At 41.1% G+C, this 16,332-nt stretch overlaps 1 protein-coding gene across 1 annotated transcript in view; it reads right to left on the bottom strand.

The window, feature by feature from the left end:
- The window catches only part of TBXAS1 (thromboxane A synthase 1), a 233,858-nt gene that overhangs the window by 149,933 nt on the left and 67,593 nt on the right, over positions 1–16,332 (bottom strand). The window contains exon 3 of the mRNA XM_074166688.1: positions 4,555–4,607. Within this exon, the coding sequence (XP_074022789.1) occupies positions 4,555–4,607 (53 nt within the window). The remainder of the gene's footprint in view (positions 1–4,554; positions 4,608–16,332) is intronic.

Raw genomic sequence — 16,332 nt, 5'->3', positions numbered from 1 at the left:
AATGGCAATAAAGACACTGTTTCTTCAAGTAAATTAAGTGCATGATGAAGACATCAGCTGTTTCCTGCCCCTATCCACAGTAGATTTGCCCGAAGATGCTTGAGGAAGGCAGAATGAAGTTTTCTTTGGAGGTTTGGATAAAAGTTCCAGATGCCCAAATCCCAGAAATGCATGTCCCTCTTCTGTCCACAAAAGGGGAAAGCCTCAGACCTCCACAGTGACTATCCAGTGTGCCTCAGCCCTGATGCATAGGCCAGGAGCAGGAGCAAGAAAAGCCTGTTTCTTGTTCACAACTGTTTGATTATGGACTCATCTGCAGAAATGCTAACTAGTGCCATCTGCAGCGACATTTTTGTGGGAGAGAAGAAGTCAAGCGTTAAGACAGAACCAACTCTGGCTGCATAGACTTCTGAAAAGCTGTCAGCTGCCAGCGTAGCTTACAATCACAACTCACCCCTGGACACATTTCAAGTTAGTGACTGGCTCCATGATCTAGCCTAATCCTTTAAACCACTCAACCATTTAAGTGACCAGGCTTGATCTCGGTTCCAATAATGACTTGTTAAGAAATCATTTAAGGAATATTAGGAAGTCTTTAAGGGAAAAAAAAAAAAAAACCACCACTCAGATTAGACATTGAGTAATTCCATAGACACCTTAAGAAAAATCGCCTGTCTTATTTTAAGTTGCTTTCTTTGTATTACTTAAAAACCTGTTGAAGTAACCCGCTGCAAAACAAGATACTCTTTATATGGAAATGAAGCTCCATTCACATCCTTTTTTTCACAAGATGCTTCAGCAGTGCATGCATACACCCATTTCTGTGCCTGCACCTTGATGTGCCTTCCATGGTACTTTGCTGATCCTGGGGTGCTTATGCTGGAGTCCAGCAGAGGCTCAATTTGGGTAGATGCAGTTTTCTGCTGGTGGTTTTATTAGGAACTGGAATGGCTTACAACTGGATCTTGTCAGATACATTCTCATTAGTTCCTCCCCCCATCAGAAAATTTCCTCCCCCCATCAGAAAATGCCAATTCTGAGCTCACTGACTCTCTTTGCCAGCTCACAGCCTGACAACCCTGGGCTCAAACACTCCAATTATCATCTGTTTTCTAGAGGCCGTTTAATCCAAACCCCACCGTCTTGCTACTCCTAGACCCATCTCTTCATCTCTACCATATTTTTCTCTTGTCCTCCTTACCACTTGTTCTACTACATAGTTGGTCAGACTTCTCACAGCAGGCTGAAGTTGAGAGTTAAGGTGAAGGAAGAGTAAGGATAGGGTTTGACCTGCTGCAAGCTGTTTCAGATGCAGAAGGACATGAAGAAAGAGTGTCACCCTACAAATTGCACTGAATTTTAATCTTCTGTTCTTACTCTTTGATTATATAACAGACTGAGGTTTATACTACCAACTCTTACACTCTTCCCCACATCCAGATGCATTGCTGCAGTTGAAGGCAGAACAACTTCATTCATCCCAGAGGCAATCACCTGCCCACTTGGGGCTATATCCTGTTTTCTGTTCCTTCTCTGGCGGTGTGTTGTTGGATCAAGAATATATTACTTATTTTGGCACTATTCTTCAGCTCCAAATCAGCCATACATGCTTACACTGCTGTAAAGTCATAATGATGCAATCGCAGTAGAGTGGTCAAATGCATATGAAGTGTGTTTATAACGTAAAATCAACTCACTGTCTCTACAGCTCTGCTCATCTTGTAGCAGCCGCTTTTCCGATTCCATAAAGTATACTCTCCCCCTTTATTTCTCTGTCTGTTCTTACCACTTATTTCCAATCACTAGCCATAACCTAAAATTGAAATGGAACAACTGAATATGGTATGGGTGAAAATAAAGTGTAAAAACATCAAAGTTCATCCAAAAAATAAGTGACATAAGTCACTAATTTTCACAAAAACCAAGATTACCTTCCTACAAAACTCTTAACATAAGAAGGAGAACATTCAACACAAATCTTAACATGTATCAATACATTGCTTTCCAAATAGATTATTTTTGGTATGGAGAACCAGCACACATGTTTTAGAGAAGGTATTTTTATAGAAGGTACATCAAACTATAGCTGAACCTAACAGTACCACTCTATTGCAGGATCTCTTCAAAAGTCATGTCAGTGGCTTGGATATCCCTGTTGAACAGAAATGCTCCAACTCTGCTTTTGCACCAAACCAGAGCTGTTTGTTTCTGCCTTGGTCTCCATCTTGGGCCATCTCTGTATGAAAACAGTTTTCACAGCACACATTCACAACTGAAGACTATTTGCATTGTCTCTCTCTATAAAAGAGTAATTCCATCACCTCTCCTTTGGATCCACACACGGGAGCGAAGAAAAAAAATGCTTTTGTGACCTACAAAAGCCTTACTTGAAATAATTCTCTGCGACTTGAGGCCTTTTGGAATGGAAGGGATATATTGTTTTGACTTGATTAAAGCTGAAAAGTTGATTTGACATCCTGTTGTCAAGGAAACCAATTCACACACAAAAGAAAACAGTTGTGATGGTATCATTCAGACTATTCAAGTGACCTTAGAAAGAAAAAAAGGCTTCAGTTCCAAAGATTTGTATTCAACTCACTTCACCACAGTAGAAATAAAGATCATTGCTCTTTATGCTTATTGGAAAGCAGTTTTCAATCTGGAAAAAGCAAAATGCCACATCATCTTCCAACTGCCAGATCCAATACTTTGCTGGGACTGCACACATAAACACACCTACCATTTATTGCCTATTTCAAAGGACACAGAAGACAGATAGGGAAGGAGAGGAATTTCTCTAATTGACAAGACCATGATAAATACCCCCTGATACATACCACACCTACTGAACAGCAGCTTGCAAGCCGCATTTTAAAACATCCTCCTCAATTATAAATAAAGCTTACCTTGAGTACAGCAATGTTTGGGCCCAGCTTTGTTTTCCTGGGAGATATCAAAAATCAGCATTTATTCTCTGCCAGCCTCCTAGACCCGTCACAAATCGAGTTTTTCATGCGCACAATAAACAGAACACAGTTATGCTCAGTCTGCTCACTCCTCCTACCTACAGGATCCCCAAGAGGCAGAACTGTCCTGGCTGACCACCACTACCACCATCATCCGGTTTTGCAACCCGTTCAAGTCTCACAAAGGTTTCCTTCCCTAGCAGCTGTGGGTAGGTTGGAAAAATGAAACTTTCTATCTATCTGCTCACACACTGCAATTATACATCTCTTTCTCTGATGACATAGCCTCTGCCTGGCCGAGTGAGCAGATAGAAGACTAAATAGCAACTTGTCTCAAATTCAGCTTAGGAAAAAATAGGCATGATATTAATAAGAAGGGAAATATACTGAGGAATGAATGCCAGTGTTCTTACATTATTGTCATTTAAGGGCATCACACCAAAGGTCAGGGAGATAATAAGCCTCAGTCATTTTCCATTTGTTACACAACATACAAATTGCCACAGTATTAATGAATATCTTTCTCCAATCCTGGCCAGGCAAGACACTGTATTATTTCCTCTTAGACAAGTACCTAACCCTTGGAATTCATTATTTCCATCACTTCTTGCAGCACTTTGTCCTTAGGGCTGAGCATAAATGCCACACGGCGGCTGTGACTGGAGCATCAAATGCTTCACATGCCTGAATCTGACTTCTTTGTGATAGACCTTTTTTGCTGGAAGAGCATACAAAGCATATTTATATCTTTTATGATCAAATATGCACACACACATTCATATATGCTCTCTTACAAGCGTCTTAAACTCCTTGCATAATGCAGGAAAAAAATGTTTACATTGTCAGTACTTTGTGATATTTGTGGATATCCACTTTGTGGATATTGCTTGATACTTATATAATGAAGTAATAGTTGTGCTAGAAACACCATCTGACCACAACAACAGAAGCTACCATGAAATAACTGCATTTTCACTTAAAATGATGACAACTGGAAAGTAGTTCTTGGAACAGAAATGACATTCACAGAAATTTGGACAGGCTTGTATGAAGGGTTATACTGCTGAAACCCTCTTTACTCCTAATAAACTGCTAAGATAGCAGAGCTGAGCTATATGGAGAGGAATGCCTCCTTTCAGATCTCTACTTCATTGCATTTTAAGTGTAGGAATTTTGCATAAATACAGATAGCAACAGCTGAACCAAATTCATACTATTTCATAATCTAGGTGAGGGTTTTTTAAGATGTTAAATTATTACTTCTACTGTTCACCATAAGTATAAAGAATATGCAGATGAAAAGAGAATATTGAAGGCTGGTAGCTTTGTATAGTTCTGAAAAAGACTAAACTTTATGTGCATAATTAAAAAGAGAAGAAAGAAGTCCAACACCAAATGCTGAACTAAAATAAGCCAAGGTTACTTTCTGCATGTAATCAAACAACCTCCACCTCTGTCCCCCAAACTGAAACACCACACTCCGACGAATTTTGATGAACAATTTATCTCAGCATTTTCTCCTCTCACCCAACAAACCCAAACAGCAAGAGACAGAATAGAAGAAAGCTGATGGCACTTCTAAGCTTACCCACAAACAGGTCCATACTCTGTAATGAGTTTTGTGTGGTTTTCCCAAAAGCCCTGGATAAAAGAAAAATAACAAAGTATCTTAGAACAATACTTAACAGAAACTCTATTACACAATGTTGCTAACACTCACACCAAAGCTTTGAACCTCAATTAGCAGAACCATGGTATTAACTCACCACCTCAACTTTCTCTCATTGTCTGTCTGTGAGAGTAGGGTCTAGAAATGATGACTGAAAAAAAAACCCAACCCCAAAAAAGACCTGGAAATCCATGTTTTCATCAGGGTTTTACACTCCAAAATATGTTACCATTTAATAATAATTTTCATAAAACTAATTTTATGTTTGAGGTCCTGACTCATAATTTTTTTTCTGATATGTGTGTGGATGGAAAAACTGAGAGAGAAATTAATAACAGAATAAGTATATGACCTAACTACACTCAAGAGAAATACAAGGAATGTGGAGAGTTTGTCTTGTTTTAGTTATATTATTTTAAAAAATCACTCAAACCTGCTAAGTTGGAGTTTAGCATGACGCAGTCACCTGGGACACTGCAGAATGGTAAGGAGATTTATTTTAACAAACTTTTAGAATTTTTACTGTGTGTTTCGTTTTCATAATTGATGAAAATTGGTATCCACTTATATAAATAAACCTGCCACTATACTAAATTGTTGGTGTCCTACATGAATTCAAATTGATTAATCTGAAAGAAGGTATGCAAAATGTATCCCCAAAAATGAATATAAAAAAATCTGTTTTAACAAAACTGTGATATTTGAGAATCATACTGCATTGTGTTTGTAACTTGTTTATGGAAAAATAACACATCTGACTGCATTAATCTGCATTTGTATTAATTCAAGAAAGACTATTGTGATCTATCTTCATTCTTCAGAGAAAATTCACTAACAAAGTAGAATACTTATGCCTCATATTGAATCTTTCTTATTTTTTATGACATACTGCAGAATATTAACTAGAACAATATGAACTATTGTAAATGCGTTAACCATAGACATAAATAAACAGAACCGTGTAATGCATGTATGCTTTGGGAACATTTTACCACACTAAGGAAAAGAAAATCCGGCAATCAAAAACAGTTATCCTACTTATCTCCCAAATTAACCAAGTACTTGCCATGACCTACAGTTCTCCTCTTACAGAGCCTTTCGGATGTTTTTTTATTTTTAATACAGTTGTACTTTTTAATTTTTTTAATCCTGGACTTTCAACATGTTTATTCTACAGGACAATACGTCTCCAGGTTAAGGCAAGAACTTTATGTTTTCCTTAAGCTACAAAAAGCTGAAGCATCGGATGGCATGCAAGAAAACACGCTAAAGTTGAAATTATGAAAGAGGTGATTTAGATGATTGCGTGAAGAAAAAAAAAAAAAAAAAAAAAGAGAGAGAGATATTTTTTCACCTGAAAAATACTTTACTACTAAGGTAAGCAGAAAGGTCTCATCCATTAGCACACAAAAACTAAGGTGGAAAAAGCCTTTGTGATACCACAAATACATACTGCTCAATCAGAAAGGCTTTTATCTGCAGACACTGAAGGAGGGGAAAAGGTATATACACATTCACACCAGCCTGCATTTTGTTGGAGCGATACTTCAGCAGTAGCAGGATTTCAGCCTGCAATTGTTATGATTTCACCATTACAAAGGTTGCCTACTGCCTTCCCCCTTTAGTTCAAGGGGAAATCCTGGGGCCAAATCCCCCTGCCCCAGCTCTATTCTCCAAGTGGCCATCTAAGACTGTGTGAAGCAGGCTCAGCTCGTTGCTGCGTTCTGATCGCTTTGCCTGGGAGAGGGACTCCAACCCGCCTAAACCCTGCTGACAGATTTACAGCCACCCTGAGGCACCAGCGCGACCCGGGACAGAGTCAAAGTCAGGGTGCAAAGCACAGCTGCCCCACAACGCCATCGGGGCAGAGGTACCTCCAGTCTTGTGAGATGACGCCGAACCAGGTCTGCCCTCCTCCTAGCCTGAGCCTTCACCAAGGACATCCCAAACTACAGCCTGAACCTCGTCTGCTAAGTTTTGCTTTGGATTGAGAGCACACACATAGGTATTGCACTTGCTCTATCCACCAGCTGCATTCCAGCAAGCCAGCAGGATATTAACATTTACAAGAAGCCTAGGCTTTAAATGATTCAGTGAAAAAGCCTTCCAGAAAGCCGGCTTCTTGGAAATGCTGCTCCTGGCTCACTACTGTAGAGGGGGTCAGGTAGAACACATTTCAAATCAGGCCTGTTAACCAATAACTGGTTTTCCACCTCCAGGTCTCCTAAATGATTGCACTGGCTTAAAATTAACCACACTTAGTTTTGCTTCCCCAAAGTGAGAAGTACAAGCCTACAGAAATGGGGGAGGGAAGGAGTTGAAAAGCTCTCTCTGGGAGAGCTTGTGAGAAAGCAACCTTGAGAGTTAAAAAAACACTTGTTCTCTATACCTTGGGATGCTTACTCTTGTCCTACACCACCGCACACACATACACACCACTGTCTGCCTCTGCCGTCCACCCTCGGGACCTACTGCTGTCCTGGCCCCCTCATGGTGAGCACCCAGGAGCAGGTCTCATCGTGCTGTCTGGGAAAGATGAGCAAACATCCCACAGAGAGCCCTGCAAGGCTGTGGTGGCCAGAGCACAGGCAAGGCAGAGGGAACATGTGTGTGCATCCCTTACAAGTCAAGGCATGCCCTTCAGCTGGAGGTCGTATGAAGGCATTTACGTTTCTCCTCAATAGGCATCAGGAAGGCTAATGAACCTGTGAGGGTCTCAGTACACAGTGAGGGGATATGCCACACAGCTCTGCCAGTTTTGCAGCATCATCCCTGAACACGGCTTCCAGTAGACAGGTACCTTGAAAACATCCTCCTCCTCCTATGAGTCATGTTTGAAGCACAGCAAGCCTCCTAAGTGCTTCTGGTAACTTATTTACACTAGCTGAGGTCGATCTGCTCCAAGGCTCATTACTGCATGTTTGTCCGGGTTTATAATTGCAATTGTACTTAATACTTACAGGATAACTAAGCACCTGCCCACCAGCAGCAACTGTTTCACAAGAAAATGAAGATCGAGACGGCGCTGACTCAAGACCACCCAAAGGGTGAACACAAGGAGAGGAAGCGATCTCAGAAATGGTGCCTGCTGACATGCACCCAGTGGCTTAAACAGTCATAAGAGCTATAATGAAGCAATGTGGGGGTTAAGAAGGGGGTAAACAGGGAAAAATGGAAACATGATTCTAATTTTTTAGGAAAACAGAAGGAAACTGAATAGCAAAATAATGCATGGTATTGAGATGACACCACATGCATCAGGAGAAACTGTAGAGCATTAAACAGTCACTCGTAACAATGAAATGTAGAAACATAGTCAGTAATGCTGTTCCAAGTCAGAAAAATCACTTCGCTTTTTCTCTGTTTGCAAGCTGCAGAATATGAATTGTCAACAACTCAGGAAAGGGTTGGGGTAGGGGGAACTTACTGTGTGTGGCCCCTATGGTGAGTACCAGCCTGATGACAGCCTATTATCAAACAAGATAATGCAGGAGTATGAAAAGCTTCTTTCCCTGAAGAAAGCATATTTTACAGCATCTGGTACACCATGGAAACAGCAGCTCAAGTGGGCTGACTGCTGCACACCCAGAAGGCTTCTTTGTTTACGTGGCTGGCGGTTGCCTCCCTACAGGGAATTTGCATTCTCCCCTTCCTCTGAGCATGTATCATCAGCTGCATCCGTGGGTAGAACCACTCGCAAGGCCAAATCCTGCTCTCAGGGATACAGGTGCAACCCCTATAGAAAGGAACGAGATTTGGGTCCACATCAGTCAGAGCCAAGTCTGGCCATAGCCAACCACCTGAGATACTGAACATTGAGTCTTATGCCTGAGCATCACATACATGAAAGGGCTTCAGAAAGGACTCTGTTGGCTCAAGTATCCCCTTTCCTTTTTTCAATAGATTCTGCTACTGCAAGACAGATCCTTCAGCAATTTCTCCCTTGTTGCATATTCACCTTGCTAGTTCTTCACAGTAAGGAAAAATCTGCAGCAAAGTCATCTTTCCTCCTTGACGAAAATGGGTGTAGGCACTAAGCCAACATTTCAGAAAGAGGCAGCAGTACCATGCATTTCAATTTTTGGGGTGTTTAACATGAGGCACAACCAACGTATTCTTACTAGTTACTCAATACCTGCAGATCTTGTGGCTGCAAATGGGGCCTTAAGTGACTTTAAGCTTAAACTCACACTTAAAGTGACCCAGACTGCGTGGAGGATGCTTTGTAATGTTTCAACTTGCAGCAGCTGGAAAATAAATCACATGGTTTATGAACTTAGCTATAGTCCTTGCACATTATTAGATAAAATGATTTGAAAGTGGCCACATAGTTGGGATCCAGCTGATGCATGCTCCTGATGGTAGCTCAAAATTCAGACTCCAAAAAAGTGACTTCCAGAATGCATGAGCCCTTGAATTTTGTAGTATACTGAATGCTATGAAAGCTACTGAGCCGTGCGGAGAGCAATGCGGTGTGCCCACCAAAATCCATTGCAAGTGTGAAACCATGCAAGAACAACCAAGGGAAAAAGAAAGGCTTCTTTTGTTGCCCTTTTCTGAAGAGAATCACATGCTACCTGATGTCAGACACTTACCAAAACAGTCCAGATTCAAACCTGTGTCTCAGAAGCCAAAGAAACCACATCCCATCACTAGTCCCATATACACTCCACTCTCAGCACCCTGTAGTCAGACATGACGTTCTGTTTCACTATGATATTAATAACCAAAGCATCATTCTTTGAGTGCACACCTCATATCAGGAGACAAAAATCTATACAGTTATTTATGGTACATAATGACAATGAGTTACATGTATGGATCTGATTTTTAGTATTCAATGGGCTTCACATGTCTTTTTTACTTAGACCACCTGGGGAAAAAAAAAAAAACCAAAAAACTGCTCATAATCTAGTACCCAAATTGATTTTTTTTTTTTTAATACAAGCTAACATTTAATTAAAGCAACCTTGTATCAGACTGCAGCCCACTTTGAAGGAATGACCCCAGACTGTACACCATCTCCAGTAATAACCCTAGTGAAAACACTAGGATGCCAGCAGACAGGAGGAGCAAAACAGCATGAACTTCTAACCAGCCTTATTTCGAACCATGTACATAGTTTGTTTCCTTTGATCGTTACCCTTAATGGCTGTCCTCTGTGTGTAATTTGGTTTAATTTATGTGTATGCCATCTCAGATTTTAAAAAACACATATAGCCCTTCCAAATTTATTAAAAGCAGCCTTCCTACCCTTAATAGTTATTAAGAGAGGTTAGTGTTATGTAATTAAGTTAATCCTCATCTGTAAAGGCTAATTAACTGAACACTAATTGAATCTGCATATGAAAATTTGGACAATGTGTTCTCATTACACAATTAAAAAAAATTACCTGAACTAAATACCAAACAAATTGTAAATTTTTTTCCTTCTATCTTTTCGGGTCTTTAACAAAAACTAACCGGGCAGGTTTAATTCTGTGTGCTGTATTAGCCCTCGCTGTCTCGAAAGAGGAGCTGTCATGTCAGCGTTCAGAGAAACTGGTCCTTCCCCAGAAGATGATTTCTCTCTTCCATGAGCTCTCCCTTTCACTCTGCCCTTACCCTGTGCCTTTCATCGTTCTCTTCTCCTTCTGCTGTCCATTACCTGCCCTGGTCAGAGAGGGAAGAGGCTCTTAGGATCAAGTCATATCACCCAAAGAATCAGATGATATCGGGATATCGCCTTAATGAATCATATCACCCAAAATGATCAGAAAGCACAGCACGATTCAGTCACACCAATTCACCACCCCAAAGCCTGCACACATCCAGATCAAAGCCACCTTGTCAGTTTTGGCAGGTCACTACCCTTTCACCTCCAAAGATCACTTCCCAGTGAAGTCCTAAGGAGAGCACAGCCTCATCTCATTCTCCTCTGCCTGGGTGTGCCTGCATTACAAAAGCAAGACATGTTTTGGACCCTTTTCAGCCTTTGCTTGAGACATTTACAGTTTAGAACAGTCAGGTTTCCAAGAGGGAATTAAGAAAAGCACATCATCCTTTCTGGTATTTGCTGTCTCTCCCCATTAACCAGGTTAATGGCTGATTCTAATAGGCTGGTAACTGAAGAGTCGGCGGGAGGGAGGGGAAGCCAAGCAAGTAAATACGCAATTGCAAACCTGACCTCAATAGCATGCAAGGTTTCCCAGTGCATGGAACACACACAGTCCTCAGATTTTTCTTACAAACCCCACCACGTTTTTAACATTTGAGTCGTAGGCACCAGTGCCGCGTAAGTGGCATGGCTGGACGGAGCAGCTTGCAGCCAGTTAACAGTCCCTCAGGCATCACTTCTGTCCCACTGGTAACAACCTGGCACCCTGCTTCACAGCAAATACCTAAAGGAAAGAGGGTCAGAAGAATGGGAAATGGGATACACTGCATGTTGTCTTTCTTTGGGAAGATAACTTATTTTCTAGGTGCGGGAACAGTGGAAGATGTACACAGGCTTCAGTAATGCATTTGGTCTGGTGGCACGCGAACAGTCATCACACCCACAATGATGAAGCTCATGATAAAAACTGAGAGACGCTAAATATGCAAGCTATAGGGAAATGAGTATGGACTGAGTTGAAAGAAAAAGTACGGGCAGGAAAGAAGGAAACTCATATTTCTCAAAGGTCAGTCTTGGGACAAGCCTTTTTGAGGACTGACTTGGGCACAAAAAGCAGACAGACTTTAGAGAAGTACATTCATGGCTCTGGGTTGAAAGACAGATTCTTTCCTTAGCAGGCAGAGAAGTTGAGATTGTCATATCAGAGGAATTGGATGACCTAAAGAACCTGAACAACTGGAACAGAGTAGAGTCTTCAGTTGAAAGCAAATCTCCATGCCCTTAGAGGGACTATGTTAACTCCAAGAATTTCTGCAGTAGTAGATTATTGTTTGAAAATGACAGAGAAGGGGAAAAACCTGGATGGACACATCAACCACAGGATAATGATGAACAAGTATGATGGAAACTACAAAAGTAGAATATCTGGGATATGCTTTCTCTGGAATGCTGCATGCAAATCTGATGAGCAACGTTCAAAAGGAATGAATTAAAAATGGAATGAGTGGAGAAAAGGGTTACAAGGATCCTCAGGGAACAGAAGGCCTGTCTTACAAGTAGTAATTAGGAGAGTTCATTTTAGCAAACCAAAGGTTCATTTTAGCAGACCAAAGGGAGGAGACATGCTTGCTGTCTATAAATGTACTGGGAGTAATCATCAGGGAGGGAAAAATATCTATTTAATATAAAGATCTGCATTACTAAAAGATCAAGTGAGTATAAACTGGCCACGGATAAATGTTGCTAGAAATTAGATGAAAGTTATTGACTATCAAAGCAGTGAGATTTTAGAACAGCCTCCCAGTCGGAATAGCAGGGGCAAGAATCTCAAGGAGGGTTTTGAGACACAGGAGATAAGATGTGGATTCTTAGAAAAAATGGAGTGTAGGGTGAACAACCCAGCCCATCTACACCAGCCCCTCAGGGTGATACATACACAGCCACTTCCAGAATAAAAGAAACTCTTCTTGTGGAAAAGATTTACTGCACTTTCATATGTGCATGCTGCATTCACACTTCTAGTTGATTCACCTTAGCTTTCCAAGGCATTCCCACATAGATACAGCTTCAGACATTAATTTGGCATACTGCAATGATTCTCGGTTTCTTTTTGTCTCTCTCTTTTCAATCTCATTTCACTTTACAAACTTCATTTCCACAACATCTCCGGGATGGTTAAGTGCCCATCTGTCACAGGTGAGGAGTTGGAAGTACAGAAGACTAAGCAATTTGCCAAATGCCACACAAGAAGTCAATGGTAGAGCCAGAGACAAGTTGCAGGTTTCTCAGTCCTTCTTCTTGGTATCTTACAAACCCATTCCTTCTCTGCCACAGAAACACAGACAGCGTATGAGATAGGAATATCAACAAATGCGATCTATTTCCGAGCTTTCAGACGTATCTCATGCCTGAGGCTTTGGAGAAAGGCAAGAGGAAAACAACCCTACATACGCGGTTAACTCTGAAATGCTTTAAATAGAGGGAGGTTTCTCCCTCACCCAACTGTTAGCTTAAGATTCAATTACTCTTATCATAATATGCATAGCTACAAATATAATTAGTCATAAAATTATCCAGACCCTCAAATTATTCCAGCTGCTGTATTTGACTCCCTGATTCTTGCAATGATGAATTCTCCAGACTGATTACACTAGCTAAAATAATATTTCTTTTTATCTATTTGGAAGTTGCCTGACATTAGCTTAGACCTTGTTTATATCTGCTGCAGAGCTATAATTGCAACCTTACTATTTTTATTAGGACTATTGTCTAGATAACACTTAAACCTGCTAGGCCCTCATTTTACTTAATAGTAAATGTCACAGAAGACACCTATTCAGGCTTCTAGGAACCTTTATCAAAAACAGAAAACATGTCATTATGAAGACATGTACAAAGAGAAATACAATTTGTGCAATGTGTGTTCATGAAAGGCTCCATATGAGGTCTTACAGACTCACTGCAATTTCTGATCCTGTGATAAACATATATTTATAATAAGTCAAAAAACTAGAAAAAAGAGAAAGGAATGATGGATTTTTTTTATTTTTTTTTTTTTTTACTGGAGTATGTAATTTCTACTAAATCTCTTCTAAGCATCCTGGGCTGTATCAAAAGAAGCATGGCCAGCAGGGCGAGGGACGTGATTCTGCACCACTACTCCACTCTTGTGAGATCCCACCTGGAGTACTGTGTCCAGTGATGGAGCCCTCAGCACAGGAAAGACATGGACCTGTTGGAGCAAGTCCAGAGGAGAGCCACAAAAATTATCAGAAAGGCTGATCCTTTTCCGTGAGGAAAGACTGAGAGAGTTGGGGTCTTTCAGCCTGGAGAAGAGTAGGCTCCGGGGAGACCTTACTGCAGCCTTTCAATATTTAAAGGGGGCCTATAAGAAAGATGGGGACAAACTTTTTAGCAGGGCCTGTTGTGATAGGACAAGGGGTAATGGTTTTAGACTAAAAGAGGGTCGATTCAGAGTAGATATATGGAAGAAATTTTTCACAATGAGGGTGGTGAAACACTGGAACAGGTTGCCCAGAGAGGTGGCAGATGCCCCATTCCTGGAGACATTCAAGGTCAGGTTGCATGGGGCTCTGAACAACCTGATCTAGTTGAAGATGTCCCTGCTCATTGCAGGAGGGTTGGACAGGATGACCTTTAAAGGTCCCTTCCAACCCAAATTATTCTATGATTCTGTAAGTCGTCTTCTTTCCAAACTGAGTGTAATTCTCTCCTACACAATCTCTCCTTATATGTAATTCCACTGGATCGCTAACCATCTTTGTTGCCTTTCTTAATATTTCTACATCCTCAAATTACAACAGGAAAACAGAGAATTACAGTGCTCTCTATAGGAGGGAATTCATTGTGCAATAGAAGACCATTGCAACGTGTATTTTCATTGTGTGCTCAATGTCTCTCAGATGGATTAGCGTAAGCATTCAGCACATCTTACTAATGGTGAATGAAATTTATTAGTTTTCTTTGCTGGCCTCCCTTAAGGGAAGCAAAGCAGTAATTGCAGACTTTAAAGAAATAGAAACAACTTCTTGTAGGACAGACAGACATGCTAGATAAATCTCAGGATAGCAAATATTTTGTGAGTACTCTGACAACACAGCACTGTTTAGGGGCCAACAAATTGGCATTTGGAGAAATGAAAGTTGACTTCTTTCTCAAGAAAGGAAGACAGGGACCCTTTTTTTCTCCAAGGAGTTTACCCACTTTTTGAAGAGTGTCCCCCTCTTTCTCAGATGCATCAATAGAAGATTCCTTCAGATTATGAAAATGTAATTTTTAAGGATAAAAAGTTGCAATTAATCCCATTGTGCAGTAGTCTCTCTTAGGTGTCATAGAGCGCAAACAGACTTTGAAATAAATACTGGAAAAATTACATGTCCATGTGCAAATCTTGCATCCTCACCTACAGAATTAGGATGACAGTGTTTAAGCTTTCTTCTTCAGGTGCAAACTCTGGGCTATCTCATATTGCTTTAACTCACTAGTGTCTAAGTGAATACTATTTAGACAGGGAAGTTTCAAGAAAACCTCAGCTTTAGGAAGTAACGTTACTCAACCAGTGGGTGATAATATCTTGGCCTCCTTAGAGACATTGCCCTTGTATAGTGCTAGGGTTCTCTACAGTGTTTATGAGCTGATTTTAGAATCAATGCCACTTAATTATCTGTGACCACCAAGTTGGAAACTATGAAACATATATCTGAAAGAAGTAAAGATTATCACAAATTCCATCCGTGTTCAGCTCCCAAATTTCAATCTTTAATCGTGATGACGCTAAGACACAAAACAGTGCTGAAATCAAAGCAGTATGCTGCACACAGAGTACTCCATCAAGGGAAGAGACCTGGAAAGAGCATTACATGTAACAGACATTAATCATGCCACTTAATGCATTACTGAAAGATACTAGGACTATTTCTGTACTTTAACATAGCTGGACAAGCCCAGCTTCCTCTTGTCTACTTCCCACCTTGTATGGATGCAGGCTCTCAAGCATGAAAAGAGCAAAATGTCCCTATAGATTGTACTGGCCTCTGATGCAGAACAGAGCATGCTGCTATCTGTGCCATGGACAGGCCAGGCACAGGCATGACAGATCCCTTTTTGCTACCATCTATCACATGGCACCTCTGTAAAAGCCACAAGGTTAAGGGTAGACAAGTCAGCTTGACACAGACACAAGCTTTGAGGCGAGCCCATACATTCAGCAGGGCACAAGGTGGCATGTCGCTGCTAAGCTACAAGCATCTTCACCCCAGCCATGTGAACAAACACTCGGTGTGCTTCATCCTGCTCCCAGACCAACAGTCCACCAGGTAGGACAGACCTACCCTAAACCATTATGGACAGAAGTGTGTTGTGCGATCCTACGCAGAGCAGAACAGTTTTATCTCTTTGAGAATAAGACCAGCTGCAGCCCCAACAGCCACACCACACCAGGCTGTTGACTCTTTGCCTATCTTAAAATCATTATTCCAACAAAATTTCCTGATTTTCATACAGTAAGTTACTCCTCATATTCTGTCCTGACGTCAAACACCATTTAAGACCTAAGTTACCCATGTGGCAGCTGGTACGATCCAAGCATGGATCATCAAGAATTGGCTCATGTCAGACATTCAATTCTGTTTCTAGATCACCAGTCAGGGCTGCATTCTGCAGCAGCATCAGAAAAAGCACCTTGTCAATCCATTTGGGCCTTTTTTTTTTTTTTTTTTTTAAATGAATGATGCTACACACCTGCAAATACCAGATATTTTCCAGAGGAACTGATGCATTTAGCTGCCCTTTCATAACTGCATTCATCTGCACCCAGGAAAGGAGAGAGAGGCTTGGCACCCTCATTCAGTACAACAGCTATACAGAACTAGATGCTTTGGCACAAGGCACAAAGTCGAGAGCAACCACCTCTCCTCTCTCTCCCTGTGAATTAACCACATTCCTAGGGGACTGGAGCACTGGCAGAAAGTAACTGCTGCCTGGGACAGAAAGCAACTCTTCCATCACACCTTCCCCATAAAGCAACAAACTGGAGGGAGTCTAGAGGAAAGCAACAGCATGGCACAACAGCACAATCAAGC

This window comes from Numenius arquata, chromosome 2 (genome assembly GCF_964106895.1).
Source record: "Numenius arquata chromosome 2, bNumArq3.hap1.1, whole genome shotgun sequence".
In the NCBI taxonomy this organism is placed as follows: Eukaryota; Metazoa; Chordata; class Aves; order Charadriiformes; family Scolopacidae; genus Numenius; species Numenius arquata.
This window is presented reverse-complemented; position numbering and strand designations above follow the sequence as displayed.